The 13,004-nt window shown below is 40.4% G+C and overlaps 1 protein-coding gene across 7 annotated transcripts in view; it reads right to left on the reverse strand.

Annotated features, from left to right (window-relative positions):
* AFF2 (AF4/FMR2 family member 2) overlaps window positions 1-13,004 on the reverse strand; it is a 488,228-nt gene that overhangs the window by 138,311 nt on the left and 336,913 nt on the right. For all 7 annotated transcript variants that reach the window (XR_005584619.1, XM_039488230.1, XM_039488233.1 and 4 more), the window contains 3 exons: window positions 9,638-9,730; window positions 6,927-6,963; window positions 6,605-6,656 (listed from right to left, as the gene is read on the reverse strand). Coding sequence is in view for 6 of the 7 variants with exons in the window: in XM_039488230.1 (XP_039344164.1) it covers window positions 6,605-6,656; window positions 6,927-6,963; window positions 9,638-9,730 (182 nt within the window). In the remaining variant the exon portion in view is untranslated. The remainder of the gene's footprint in view (window positions 1-6,604; window positions 6,657-6,926; window positions 6,964-9,637; window positions 9,731-13,004) is intronic.

Genomic DNA, 13,004 nt, shown 5'->3' on the forward strand with positions numbered 1-13,004 from the left:
GTAGCAGATATTTTATTTTGACAGGGAGGTTAAATTGCCTAAGAGCCATTTGAATAATGAAAACAAATTAAAAGTCTAATTTAGAAATTATTTTGAATAATGGTCTTATCTTCCAGGACGCAGTATTTTTAATTCTGACACTGAGTTCTACTATATTTAATAGACGCTGAAATGTTTTGCACATTTGCTTCTTTCTGCAATGGGCCATAAGAAATATTTTCTACAGCTACATAAACATTGTTTGAGTCCCAATTACTTAGGACTTTGCTCAAAAAGAGAACCCAGGCAGTAAGGAACAAAGATACAATGTTGACTGATCATTATCTTTGCCCTGGATCATGGAAGGTAACATTCAAGAACTCACTCTAGCAAAAGGGTGCAAAGCAAACTCCTAATTAACAAAATGAGACAGTAAATATGAATGACAGCTAATCAAAAGAGGCTTTTTTTGTTCTTGCTTTCTACTCGGTCTGTTAATATACTGCTCTGGAGCTCTCTAGAAATAATGGCGTTCCAATTGCATGCCACTGTTGTTTCATTGTGATAATTTGTATGGGGTTGTGTAAGCCCCTTGAATTCGTGACTGTGCCAGCTTACCTAGAGGGAATATCTTTGGAACTTCCTTAGGTTAGCAAACAGTCAGTAGTTAGTCTAATGACTAATGCATCCCCCACTTATAAAGTGAAATTGAACATACACTGTAAAATGAATCAGGCTATCAACAACGTGGGATCATTTGACACTCTCATACTCTAGATCAGCGTTTCCCAAACTTGGGATGCCACTTGTGTAGGGAAAGCCCCTGGCAGGCTGGGCCAGTTTGTTTACCTGCCGCGTCCGCAGGTCCGGCCGATCGCAGCTCCCACTGGCCTCAGTTCGCTGCTCCAGGCCAATGGGGGCTTCTGGAAGCGGCGGCCAGCACATCCCTCGGCCCACACTGCTTCCCGCAGCCCCCATTGGCCTGGAGCAGCGTACTGCAGCCAGTGGGAGCTGTGATTGGCCAGACCTGCGGACGCGGCAGATAAACAAACCATCCTGTCCCACCAGGGCCTTTCCCTGAACAAGCGGCGGCCCCGGTTTGGGAAACACTGATCTAGATCAAGAGCTTTAGGGTATGTGTACACCACAATGGAACACCCGCAGCTGGTCTGTGGCTCGAGCTGTGGTGCTGTCAAATTGCAGTGTAAACATTCAGGCTTGGGCTGGAGCCTGGCTCTGGGATTCTCCCCACTCACTGGGCCCTAGAATTTGTGCTCCAGCCTGAGCCTGAATGCCTACACCGTAATTTTACTGCCCCGCAGCCTGAGCCCCATGAGCCCAAGTCAGCTGTGAGTTTTTCACTGCAATGTAGAAATACCCTTGGTTACAAACTCTAGAATTTCAGAAATGTAAGATTTTAAAACTATCATACCCTAACTGGAGTATGACTGAAGCTCAGATATAACGTTGGGTACATTGATACATAAATACATACCACCACATTTTTCTTACTGTAGTTGGACATAAAACTTTGCAAGTCTTTAGTGTGTGCAATTAAACTGAAAATCATACACCACCCCTAAATGAACCCCAGATTTTAATAATGATTATTTTCAAGTTTAAGGATGCATCAGTGCTTCTTGATTTGAATGTTAAGAATACCAATATTTCTACTTGTCGCATTATCCAATATATAGTCCTTGGTGCATCAAAATCCTCTTGATGTCTAATGACTCTTCATAAGGACCTCATGCTGATTCACTTCAAACCATGAATTACCTTTAATTCATAGCTTGAGCATGCTGCCAAATTTTGTTTTTTGTGCTCCCAGGTGACTGTCCCTGACATGATGGAGAACTTCCAACAAGTCATTAGACACTTATGAACCAGCTAAACATCAAGCAGTATATTTCTACCAAGTATTATCATAATCTTTGGGATTAGGAAACTACTGGTATTTACTGCAACTTGTTTAAAGCCATGTGGGAAATTCTGGCCCTGTTGAAGTCAATGGCAAAACTGCCATGACTTCAAGGGGATCACAATCTCATCTGTGGTGAAGCCCAGTTTTATCAGTGGGAGTCTCCCTGGCTTTAAACAAGTTAAATAATGGTCACTGACTCATTTTCAGCTTTTTAAAGAAATTCTTTTTATTTCCACTGTAATTTTTTACCACATTGAATAGGAGAAGAGTGCAAAAATTGCAAGGAAATGTTTGCCAAAATGCCATGTGAAACTGTTCACCAATTTGTTTTGCATGTTTTTGAGTACTCTGAACTTAGCTTTTCTCTAGTTACTGCACAGGTTGCAGACTACAGTCTGTAGGCTCACAAAAATCCTATAAAGATAAAACAAGTTGTTGTTTTTGTCGGACCCATTACATTTTTCTGTTCCAAGTTCTTAATGGTTTCCGGTAGTTCACTGAATCCATGAGTAGGACCTTTTAATACTGTGTTAATACAATAAGTATAGGAAGTCATTTTATGACAAGGAAAGAATACCATTATGATTACATTCTTCTTTTTAGCTGGGCTTTTATGGAAACTACCCAAGAGTACTCTGCAGCATGACTTAGAACACAGGATGTGCTTGATTAAAAAGGTTCTGGGTGCTTTCCAACTGGACACGGGCCAAGTGCTCACAACTAAACAGAACAAAAGAATGGATGTTTGAGGATGACATACTCTCAATGGTAATTATATAACACAAACCTCAGTCAAGGGCTGACTACGTACCCTTGAATTCATGGATGTTGACAGATGATCCTTCTCCTTGCAATTGGTTGCGCCTTATCTGTTGCTCCTGACTATGCTTCATAAAAAACTAATCGGAGTAGACTGGTTATAAATGTATTGTACTATATGTAATCTATGCAGTGTTATAGAGGACTGGTCAAAAAAAGAAGCAGAAGAAGATGAGAAGCCAAGTTTTTTCACAATCATTGACCATCCTTTGGAGAGGAAGGGTAGTCCAATGGTTAGGGCGCTAGCCTAAGACTTGGGAAATCAGGGTCCAATTATCTGCTCCATCAGACTTCCTGTGTGACCTTGGGCAAGTTACTTAGGAAACTGAGACACAGAGAGGCTATCTGTAAAATGGAGATAATGACACCACCCTACCTCACAGGGGAAGGAAAAATACATTAAAGATTGTGAAGTGCTTTGAGATCTACTGAAGAAAAGTACTACATAAGAGCTAGGTATTGTCATTACTGGTTTCAGCTACAATAGCTTTTTGATATATCTATGTATAAATTTCATATTAAAACTGTATGGCTAGAAATAAAAATACCACTCGTGAGTCAAGTTACTTATATGTGTTTGCAGGATCAGGCCCTTTGGCACTTGTGGGCCCCATCCTTGACACAACTCACCACACCCCATCTGACGTCCTGCACAGCTCTGGGGTTTCTCATGGCCCCCTGTGTTTGAGTGTGACATCATATATTTTAAACATTAAAGAAGCAAAAAATTAATACACAAAAATACTTCGCTGTGAAACAATTTAGGTTACCATACTAATATTCCTGACACAAACCCATACAGTCATGGAAATGGAAAGTTAAGCCACCTGACAGTAAATACTCTCTGTTCTTCCACCTACTGGTGCACACCTTTCTACCATAAAGCATACACCATACAAAAAAACCTTTACTCTGACCCTGCAAGGAAGCCAGCCTCCAACACCTGACATGTACAGAGCATTGTCTATTGGAGCAGAGTTAAGCAGCATGTAATCAAGTCTCAACATGACAAACCACATTCCAGAATCTTGGCAACTGCCTATAAATAGCACCTAATTCCTAAGCTGGCAGGGGGATAGATGGGTAATATGATGAACGTGAGCACCTTTGCTCCAACTCCTCATCAAAGATCACAAGCAGATTTCTGATAGAACTGACAAGGTCAATACGATTGTCAACAGAAGTGATGTTAATGGGACGGGTACTCTCAGGTTTCATAAGATTTGCATGTAATCATAAAAGAGATGAAGGACAACTGTGACATCATCTCACACACGTGTCCAGCTCAGAGATACCTCCCGCAATGGATAGAAACAGATGAACACACCTGTGCCACATCTGTTTAGCAGCAGAAGCTCAAGATGAAACAGTGAAAAACAGATCCAATTAGCAGTACTATACACGAGATAAATGGAGGTGGTGGTTGGGGACAAGAATACCAATAGAGGAAGATCTAAGATTGGGGTGTGTGCTCTGTAGCATAGAGCACTGGTGCTGGTGTATGCAGGAACCATAATTTTACCAGTAGATCCCAGACTCCCATCCATATCTCAGGAATTATGGAACCACAGAATCATAAATATCTTGCTATTAAAATGGATAATGATAGCAGGATCAATAAATCTGCCATCTAGCTATGATTATGTGATAATATCATCACTGGTTTCACCCACAATCTGCTTTGCTTTCATTCTGTCCTCAGGCACGTGCAACCAACTCCAGCTGAAGTTAGTGGAAGCTGTACATGCAGATCTAAGGGCAGAGTCTTGCCTACCATACTTTAAGTCACACAATGGATTGCCTCCTAACCAATATAACCCTTCCAAAGACCTATGGAAATTCTTGGAAACTGCCTAAACAATTTCTTTGTAGTAAAAGGGAAAAAAATGATAGTAATGGGATAGCTGATCTTCATTTGGAAGCTAAAAATAAAAGTAACTTTATTGCAGCTCTGATCTGTCATGTGTAAAATCCATCACCTACCATAAGAAGGCAGTTCATTCCAGCAGAAATCTGATTGATAGTGCTGGAACGTTAGATCAAGCAGCAGAATAGAGAGCAACTGGTTCATAAAATGTACTCAGTGTCTTCGAGTTTTATATCAGGCTTCCTATAGAGAGCTTTGGTCCCATTAAATGCACTATATACCACTGAGCTATGAAGCGCTGTTCTTTTGAAATTCAGCTTATAACTATAAACCATGATTGACAAGTCTATTACTGTTGGATACAAACTATTGAAATATGGTATTTTATAGTATACGCACCAAAATATTTTTCATAGTGGAATCCAAATACACTTGCTTTAGGAGAACAATCACTTTAAGATGTAATAATATTTTTTATGTTTTACAAGAGAAGGTTCTTGATGTAAGCATTGCATCATTTAGAGATTCTGGCATATGAATTTATCCTTTCTGTTTTCAGGATCAGAGGGTCCAGTGGGTGAGATATTTTTTAAAATCTGAAATCATTTCCAGAAATAACAATAGAATAAGAGAAGGACTAATCTGATGATATTGTTGGAAAAATAAATATCGCTTATGCACACCAATTTATTTTTATCATTAGCCAGATTTCATAATTCTCATTAAAATTGAAATGCTGACTTTCAATTTTTGCATCCAATCAGAAGAATTAAATAAACTGAATTTAGAGGGTTGGTGTTAGAGATTCATTTTGCAAATCCTTACTCATTCAAGTAACTTTACTCATATGAGAAAAGTTGCATGACTTTATTTCATGAGTCAAGGAGTCCAGAGGTTAAAGCAATGCAATGGAATGCTTGGATTCTAGTCCCAACTCTGTGATTGACTTGCCATATGACTTGGGCAAGTTATCTGACCTCACTGAGACCTCGTCTGTGCACAAATTGTATTGATTTAACTAAAATTGGTTTAAAATCAATTTAATTAAACCAATTCAAAAATGTGGTGTAGACACGTTAAATTGATTTAACCTGGTTTATACAGATTTAGTTTAAATTGCATCCTGATTGAATTAAACTAAGTTGCTATAAGCCACTTCTAAATCCATCTAAGTGTCCACACAGGGGTTTAAACACATTTTAGTTAAACCAATACAGATTGGTGTATCTTGGTTTAACCAAATCAGTTTAAAAAACACACCAGTAGTCAAAGTGGTGCAGCTCTGAATTTAGGCCAGATCCAAACCTCACTTTCCTCATATCTAAATTGGTAACTATAATAAGTAACCTATTTTACAAAGTTGCTAATTAATTCATATTTGTAAAGCACTTTGAGACCATGGGTTAAGGTGCAAAATATTGTGGGCTCAATTCACTGCTGCCTTACTCCAGTTTTACACCAGCACAACATAATGGAAAAGGATGTAACTCAGTGAATAATCAGGTCCTTCATATTTTTAGATCATCTGTGATTTTCTTTAAGTGTGTGACTGTCAACTGTCCCAATGTGTATAAAATTCAAGACCTCTTTTTTCAACGCCAGCTCACATAAGCCTATTGTATAATGTATTTTACTCTCCTTCAATAAATAAATGCTAAAATTCTTGCATCAGCTATTCATCAGGTTGAATTTTCTGTTGTAAGAAGCTTAGTATCTGATGACAAATTAAAAGTGGTTTAATTTTGGCAAGCTGTACAAATAAAATTGGCATTAATTTTGCTTAATAAACTCATCTTTTATACATACCTCTGTTAGTTAATGCTTAAGAACAAGAAACAACAATAATAGCAGAAGACATAAAACTGGTTTATGGCGAATTTGTAAGCACTGTTGAGAACACCAGAATGCCAGGACAAGATTGTATGTAAGCTGAGTTCAGTTACCTTTGGAGAACTAAGCTCATTCCTTAAAATAAACTTAAAACAAAATATAAAGCTGGAAGTAACAATACTTACGACTTTTGTGGCACTGACTTGGTGGCAGCTTTCCCTGCTGGATCACTCCACTCTGTAAACGAAGGAAACATATTTCCAAATGTCAAAAGATTACTGTTGCCCTAAGTTCTCAACCCACCTAATTATACTTGGTTTCACAACATGCCACAATGCGTAATATGTAATCAAAAATGGAACTGATCTGCTTTAGCACCATAGAAATTAATTTTTCATCCCTTGTTTTAATGATGTTAAGTAGGCAAAAAACAAACAAACAAACAAAAACCACCAACAACCAACCCACCCACCCTGATTGTTTGGATTAAGGACAATAAAGACCTACTTTGTACATTGTATCCTGAGGACGGGTGCTGGGAATCCTACAATGAAGAATACAAAAATGTCAGGATTAGTTCAGTAAAGGAAGAAGAAGACAGATACATCTTTCCTTGCTAGACTAACGGCACAAGCATAACATAAACAGAGAAGGAAAACACACAGGAGCATGTGCCTGAGAAGAGAACAACACTAAAAATTTAAAAACCTGTATTATCTGTACATAAGAATGCTACTGATGTGTACTTGCACTGCTCAGTACATAGCCGATTTTAGGCCCAAATGGCCAGATCCTCAGCTGGTGTACCCTGACTTAGTTCCAGTGTGGAATCCACACATCAGTTTACACCAGCTGATGATCTGGCCCTTTAAAGTCTTACCCACAGATGTGTACATGTGGTTCCCATTTAAGATAATGGGAAGCATTTGCATAGGCTGAACTTGGTCTTGAGTTTTAAAATAAATATGCATTAAGTTCAGCAGCATTACTCTTCTTTTTTGACCCACTTGCTTAAAATGTCATTACCTAAATCTGAAATTCAAGATGGTTTGAGGTGCTCTTTTACGTACACGTGACAAAGACACAAGAGTCACTTCCTCAGCTGGTGTAAACCAGTGAAGCTCCAGTGAAATCAATGAAGCTGCACTAACTTTACGTCAGCTCTGGATCTGGCCCACAGTGTAGTGTGCACACAGCATTTTGCACACAATGTGCTTCTCACTGACTCACAGTAATGTATAATGACATTCTTAATTTCACATTCTTTTCTTGCTTGATCTTTCCCTTGGCTTTACAATCAACAATGAGGTAGAACCTGATGCCAAATCAGCCTTCATCCCAAGTAGGCCCTAGGAGATTGTGATGATTTTAAATTAAGCCATTATTTACAATCCAGTCCGAGAGACAGGCACTACTTTGTTAAAAGTCTTAGATCTGTAGGATGTTAAAGTCATTAAAGCCCTCGCTACACTTTCTCTCAGGGCATTATTAGTTCCTAATATTCTGCTGCACTGTTAGTCAGTCCCTTGTGAGGTAAATCATGCCTTCAAGAGTAAACATAGCACTTTAAATTTGAGTGTCAGAGGGATAAATAAATTGTTGTGATAAGTTCTGCCTTTTCTCTTGCATTATTTTACAAATGGGGAGACTTAATTTTTTTATGTAAGATGAGGACCTATAATAAGGCCTGCTTTAGGTTTATATGACTATATGTTCTTATGTGTTTTATCTCTAAAACCTATCCATTTGGCTCTGTCTAATTGATTTAGTGGGATGTTCTGAGTAGGCAATCTTATGCTGTATTTTTCACAGTAAAGTTAACTAACCTAGAAACATCAATGTCCTTTCCTCTTTCCTAAAGTGTGATTTTTTTAAAAGCCTAATTTATATTTCATAAAATTTATCATAACCACACAGATTTTTTTAAATGGGTCTGAGAGCATAAGATTTACTCATGCAAAACTCTCATTGAAGTTAGTGAAGGAGTGCAGTACATGGTTCTATTTTTGTAGGGCCCAGAAAAAAAAACCCAACACTGAATTTAGTCCTGCTCTAATTTAAGGAGATGTAGCTTCCAGTGTGCCAGACTCCATGCTTTCTCGTATAGGTATGAATCAACTTTGACTTAAATGGATTCTGTGGAGTTTAATTAGATTTACAGTCATATAAATGAGTGCAGTGTTCAGCTTAGTTAGGAGTTGCACCCACATATGAATCTGGCCTGTGATGTTTAATGCAGCAGCACTTAAGTGCATTGCCATTGTCAGTAGCGGAGCAGAACAAGGATGTTTTGCTGGTATATGGAACATTAGGAGTTTGCTTTGTTTTGTTTAAGAGCAATAGCCACGCTGATTTCACATTAGCTTCAGCCAACACATGGAGGCAGGGTTTGAAGTGGGAAAATCTCTGGCAAATAGTGACAACTGGACAAAACTGGTGAGGGGAAAACTGATTTTAAATGTCTGAAATAGTGCATGATTACAAAAGCCTCTACTGCATGAATGAAAGAACCAGCTTTCTGTTGTCTTCAAAGTTGTAGCAGCCTCAGAAACTCTTCACATTGTCCAGCCCATGGAGAGAAGACCAAAACCCCCACACTGTGGGGTAACATTTCCAGCTCCCCTGGAAAGTATGACTCCAGGTGGCAGAGGTCCACAGCAGTTCAAATCTCAGTATAAGTCACCACTTGCAGCAGTGCCCATGTTGAGTCATCTGCAGGGACTGAATCTGGACTTGGAGATCTAAAAACATGAGCCTCTATTCCTGGAGCTAAAGTACCAGCCCTTTTAACTGTAGAGCAGGAACAGACCCATATTCGACTTTATTGGTTTCAGCCACTAGTGGGGACAAAGATACTCTTTGCTAGTGTGTTACACAAACAACGGGAGAAAAAATAAACACATTGTAAATACTATTCGTAATAGACTCGTTTGAAAACGATAAGATAAGATTCACCTTCCTTTTATCCTTTACTGTAACTTCTGAAGTTCTGAACAAGCAGCCCTATCAATAACATATTAAGAGAATTTTCACCTCAAGAGAATTTTGAAAATGAAACCAAATCACAAAAGGAAAGTTCCAGATCCTCAAATTAGGCTTATTTAGGCTCCTAAAATTGATTTCAATGGAAGTTAGGAGTCTAAATATCTTTGAGGATATGGGTCAAAGTGTCTAGTGAAGACCATTCATATCTGAATGAATAATAATTAATAACCTACCTGCACCTTGCTTGGGATGGAAAACTTGGTCTGCTCAGCCTTGCCGGGGGTGTGAATAGCAGTAAGAGGTGGAGGCCAGGAATGGGTCATCTCCTAGTGGGGGAAAAATATGTTTTTGAGAAGTCATTCATTCAATTAAAAAAAAAAAAGAATGAGAGAGAATTACCCTACAGTTGGCCATCAAACCCTGGACTGATCAACAAGGCCAACATCACATATCTGCTTCTAGAGGGTGAGGGACAGGCTTGCTCAGAAGGCATCACAAGTCGTTACCTGATGGATGAGCTCCCTAATTATACAGCGGATCACATACTCCCAGGAAGCACACTGGAAACATGCGTTAATGCTAGTAGTCCCACCAGTAAAAATTTTCAGCTATGTTCAACACTGAGTTGAGATGGCCTCCAGCAGGTAAGCCACTGGCTCTACTCCCAGGGCCAGATATCTTAGGTAAGTGTAATGGCCCCCCATCGTCCTAGCACCTGAGCAACTCTCAATCTTTAGTGTATTTAGCCTCATCCTCGTGTGAGGTAGGATGGTTTTATTATCCCCATTTTACAGCTGGGGAACGGAAGTACACAGAGATTGACTTGCTCAAGGTCACACAGGAAGCCTGTGGCTCAGCAGGGACTTGAACACAGGTCTCTCAAGTCAGCACCCTATCCACTGAGCAATCCTTCCTTTCTAACCAGCATAACCATAGCCTTGCATTTTTAACAATGTATTTAAATGTTTTCATGGAAATCTCTCAGGTACTCAATGGCACAGGTCACAAAACACAGACCTCTGTGTTTGTTTGAACACTAAGTGTCCAATCATTTTTCTGCTGAAGTCAATGGTAGTTTTCCCACTGACGTCAATGGGAGCAGACTTGGCCCATCCTCAGAAAAGAAAAATCAGTAAAAACACAGGTAGTGCAAGGACTGCGGTTGTCGGCAAAGCTTGTCTATGCCCTTGCAATGAGTGCATTCCATTTTCGATGCTGCTCCATTCTTTCTTACCTTTGTTTGTAATTTGATGAATATTCAGACAGGTAATACTACATGTCTCTGGTGATCTGTTACATCTTTGTCTCATTGTTTTTCTTTACTTTCAAAGCTCAGAAGAGATTCTTTTATGACAAACAAAAGAGAAAGAGTGTCTCATCTATGAAGTTCTGCGTGTGACAGCAATGTTACTGGCTGTGTTACACCAGTGCAGGTGTCTGCAGCTTTACTCTGCTCTTAAAAACCTAAGGCTGATCACAACAAATCTTACAAGCTACAGCTGCTTTGTTTCTGCTGCAGCCCTAGCTGACATTCTGCAAGTAAAAAAGAAAGAAGACCTTGTTAAAGGTTAATGTTGTGAACCATCAATCACAACCAGTCCCACCTGAGGGTGCTTGGCTCAGCCAGCTAAAACATGATGAGGATGGTTGCATTCAGCTGCAAAGATATTTTCACTGTAGAAGCAGCCAGTAAATACTTTCACTTCCCTAATTATCCTTCCAGAGATCACGTGATATGCAGTACCGAGGTAAGGAAAAGTAAATGAAACCACTCACTATGCACAAGGGACAGTCTGCTCTCTTTGCGCCATTCAGGCAGGAGTGGGAAAGAACCCCCAATCCCTGTAGGGGATATCCCTGGGGTTGGGGAATCCCCAGTGGACAGAGAGCAAGCGAAGCTCCTGCATATGGGGAGGAGCACATCACGGGTGAGAAAATGCCCTTAGGGGACCACTGGCAGTTGGCAGAAGTCAGAGTAACCCCCATGCTGTTCTAACCTATGTTGGGGGTCCGGGCTGGGGCAGATAATCAGGGAGCCTTGGTAGGTTGGAGGGGTCACTTTGTGGCACATCCCTTCAATAGCAAGAAAATAATGAAAGGGAAAATATATTAGATAGGCCAGTGGTTTTCAACCTTTTTGGGGGTCAGGACCTATTTGTAAACATTTATGGCCTGTTGTGACCCAGTAAATTGTCTGGGGGTTTCAGTCAGGTCCTGCCCGCCTCCGCCCTCCACCATGGGGTACGGTTGCCAATTTTGGTTGGATGTATTCCTGGAGATTTCATCACATGACATAATCTTTAATTAAAGATTAATCTTTAATTCCTGGAGATTCCAGGACAATCGTGGGGGGTTGGCAACCCTACCGGGGGAAGGGGGTTGAGTCCTGTCCAGCATTCACCCTACCATGGCGGCCATCCAACAGTGGTGGCTCCTGCAGCTCCATTGCTGTGGAGATGGCTGGGCTTGGCTCTTGGCTTTGGGCACTGCAACCTCTGGGGTTGCGGAGCCGCTCGGGTGTAGCCCCCACCCCTCATAGGGTGCGCTGGCAGAGCTGGGGATGCAGGGAAGTTGGGATGCATTGGCAGAGCTGTGAGGTGCAGGATGTTTGCAATACAAGGGGTTGGGATGCACGTATTGAAGTGGGAAGAGCTGGAGGTGCCATGCTTATCTCACCTGAGCCACCATAACATCTCTTCCCTCCTGTATCACCTAACCCCAATTTATCCTCCCCATAGCCCCCTCCCCTCCTATTGCTCCACTTCTCCACTCTCTAATTCCCCTCCTTTCCCAGGAAGCATTCACATGCCTAATTTCCACCACCCCCCAAGACTGGGATTACATTCCCCCAAATTAAAATTGCCACCCACAACTTCAAATTGTAGCAACCTCCACCCACTCAGTCCAAAGCTCCCTTTGCCTTAGATGAGGGCTTATGATTAACTTATTCTTATCATGTTAATTGAAGGAAGAGTTCACAGCCATCAGTCTGAATTTGGTCTGTGATTCATCCACTCATTAGTACCTCCCAGTTTAATGGTGCAAGGCAGCAGAAATAAACCAGTTTTTTGGGTGGCCAGTAACTTGGGAACCCCTTGGTCACATGATCCCAAATTTGGATAATTAACACCACCCTGTGCCTTCATGAGACACACCAAATATCAAAGCAATTGGAGTAACCATTCAGATTTTAGAGCACATACAAGAGTTGAGATTTAAAGCATAGAAAATGATGGAAATGGAGTTCTAGTCATTTTTTCTGTATTAGCGCGCACACACTGTAAAAATGTACGTTTTCTCCAATACTGTTCTCAACTTGGGTTCCCAAAGATTTAGTGGATGCCATACATTATCTTGGGCAAGGTCAACAGATTGAGACCACATAATATTAATAGTTTGACCTGTGGCTTTGCTAACAAAAAAACAACTAGAAACATTCTGAAAAATGGCTATTTTTAGGGCGCTTATATCTCTGTATCCCCAACTTCAAATGACTCCAATTTGGGTCACTCACCCTACCCTGAATCCTCCAACTTTCAAAGGAATCTGACTAAGCATATTGATTTTAGAGGACTTGGAAAGGTCAACCATTAAGCAGAA

Source organism: Mauremys reevesii, linkage group 9, assembly GCF_016161935.1.
Source record: "Mauremys reevesii isolate NIE-2019 linkage group 9, ASM1616193v1, whole genome shotgun sequence".
Lineage (NCBI taxonomy): Eukaryota > Metazoa > Chordata > Testudines > Geoemydidae > Mauremys > Mauremys reevesii.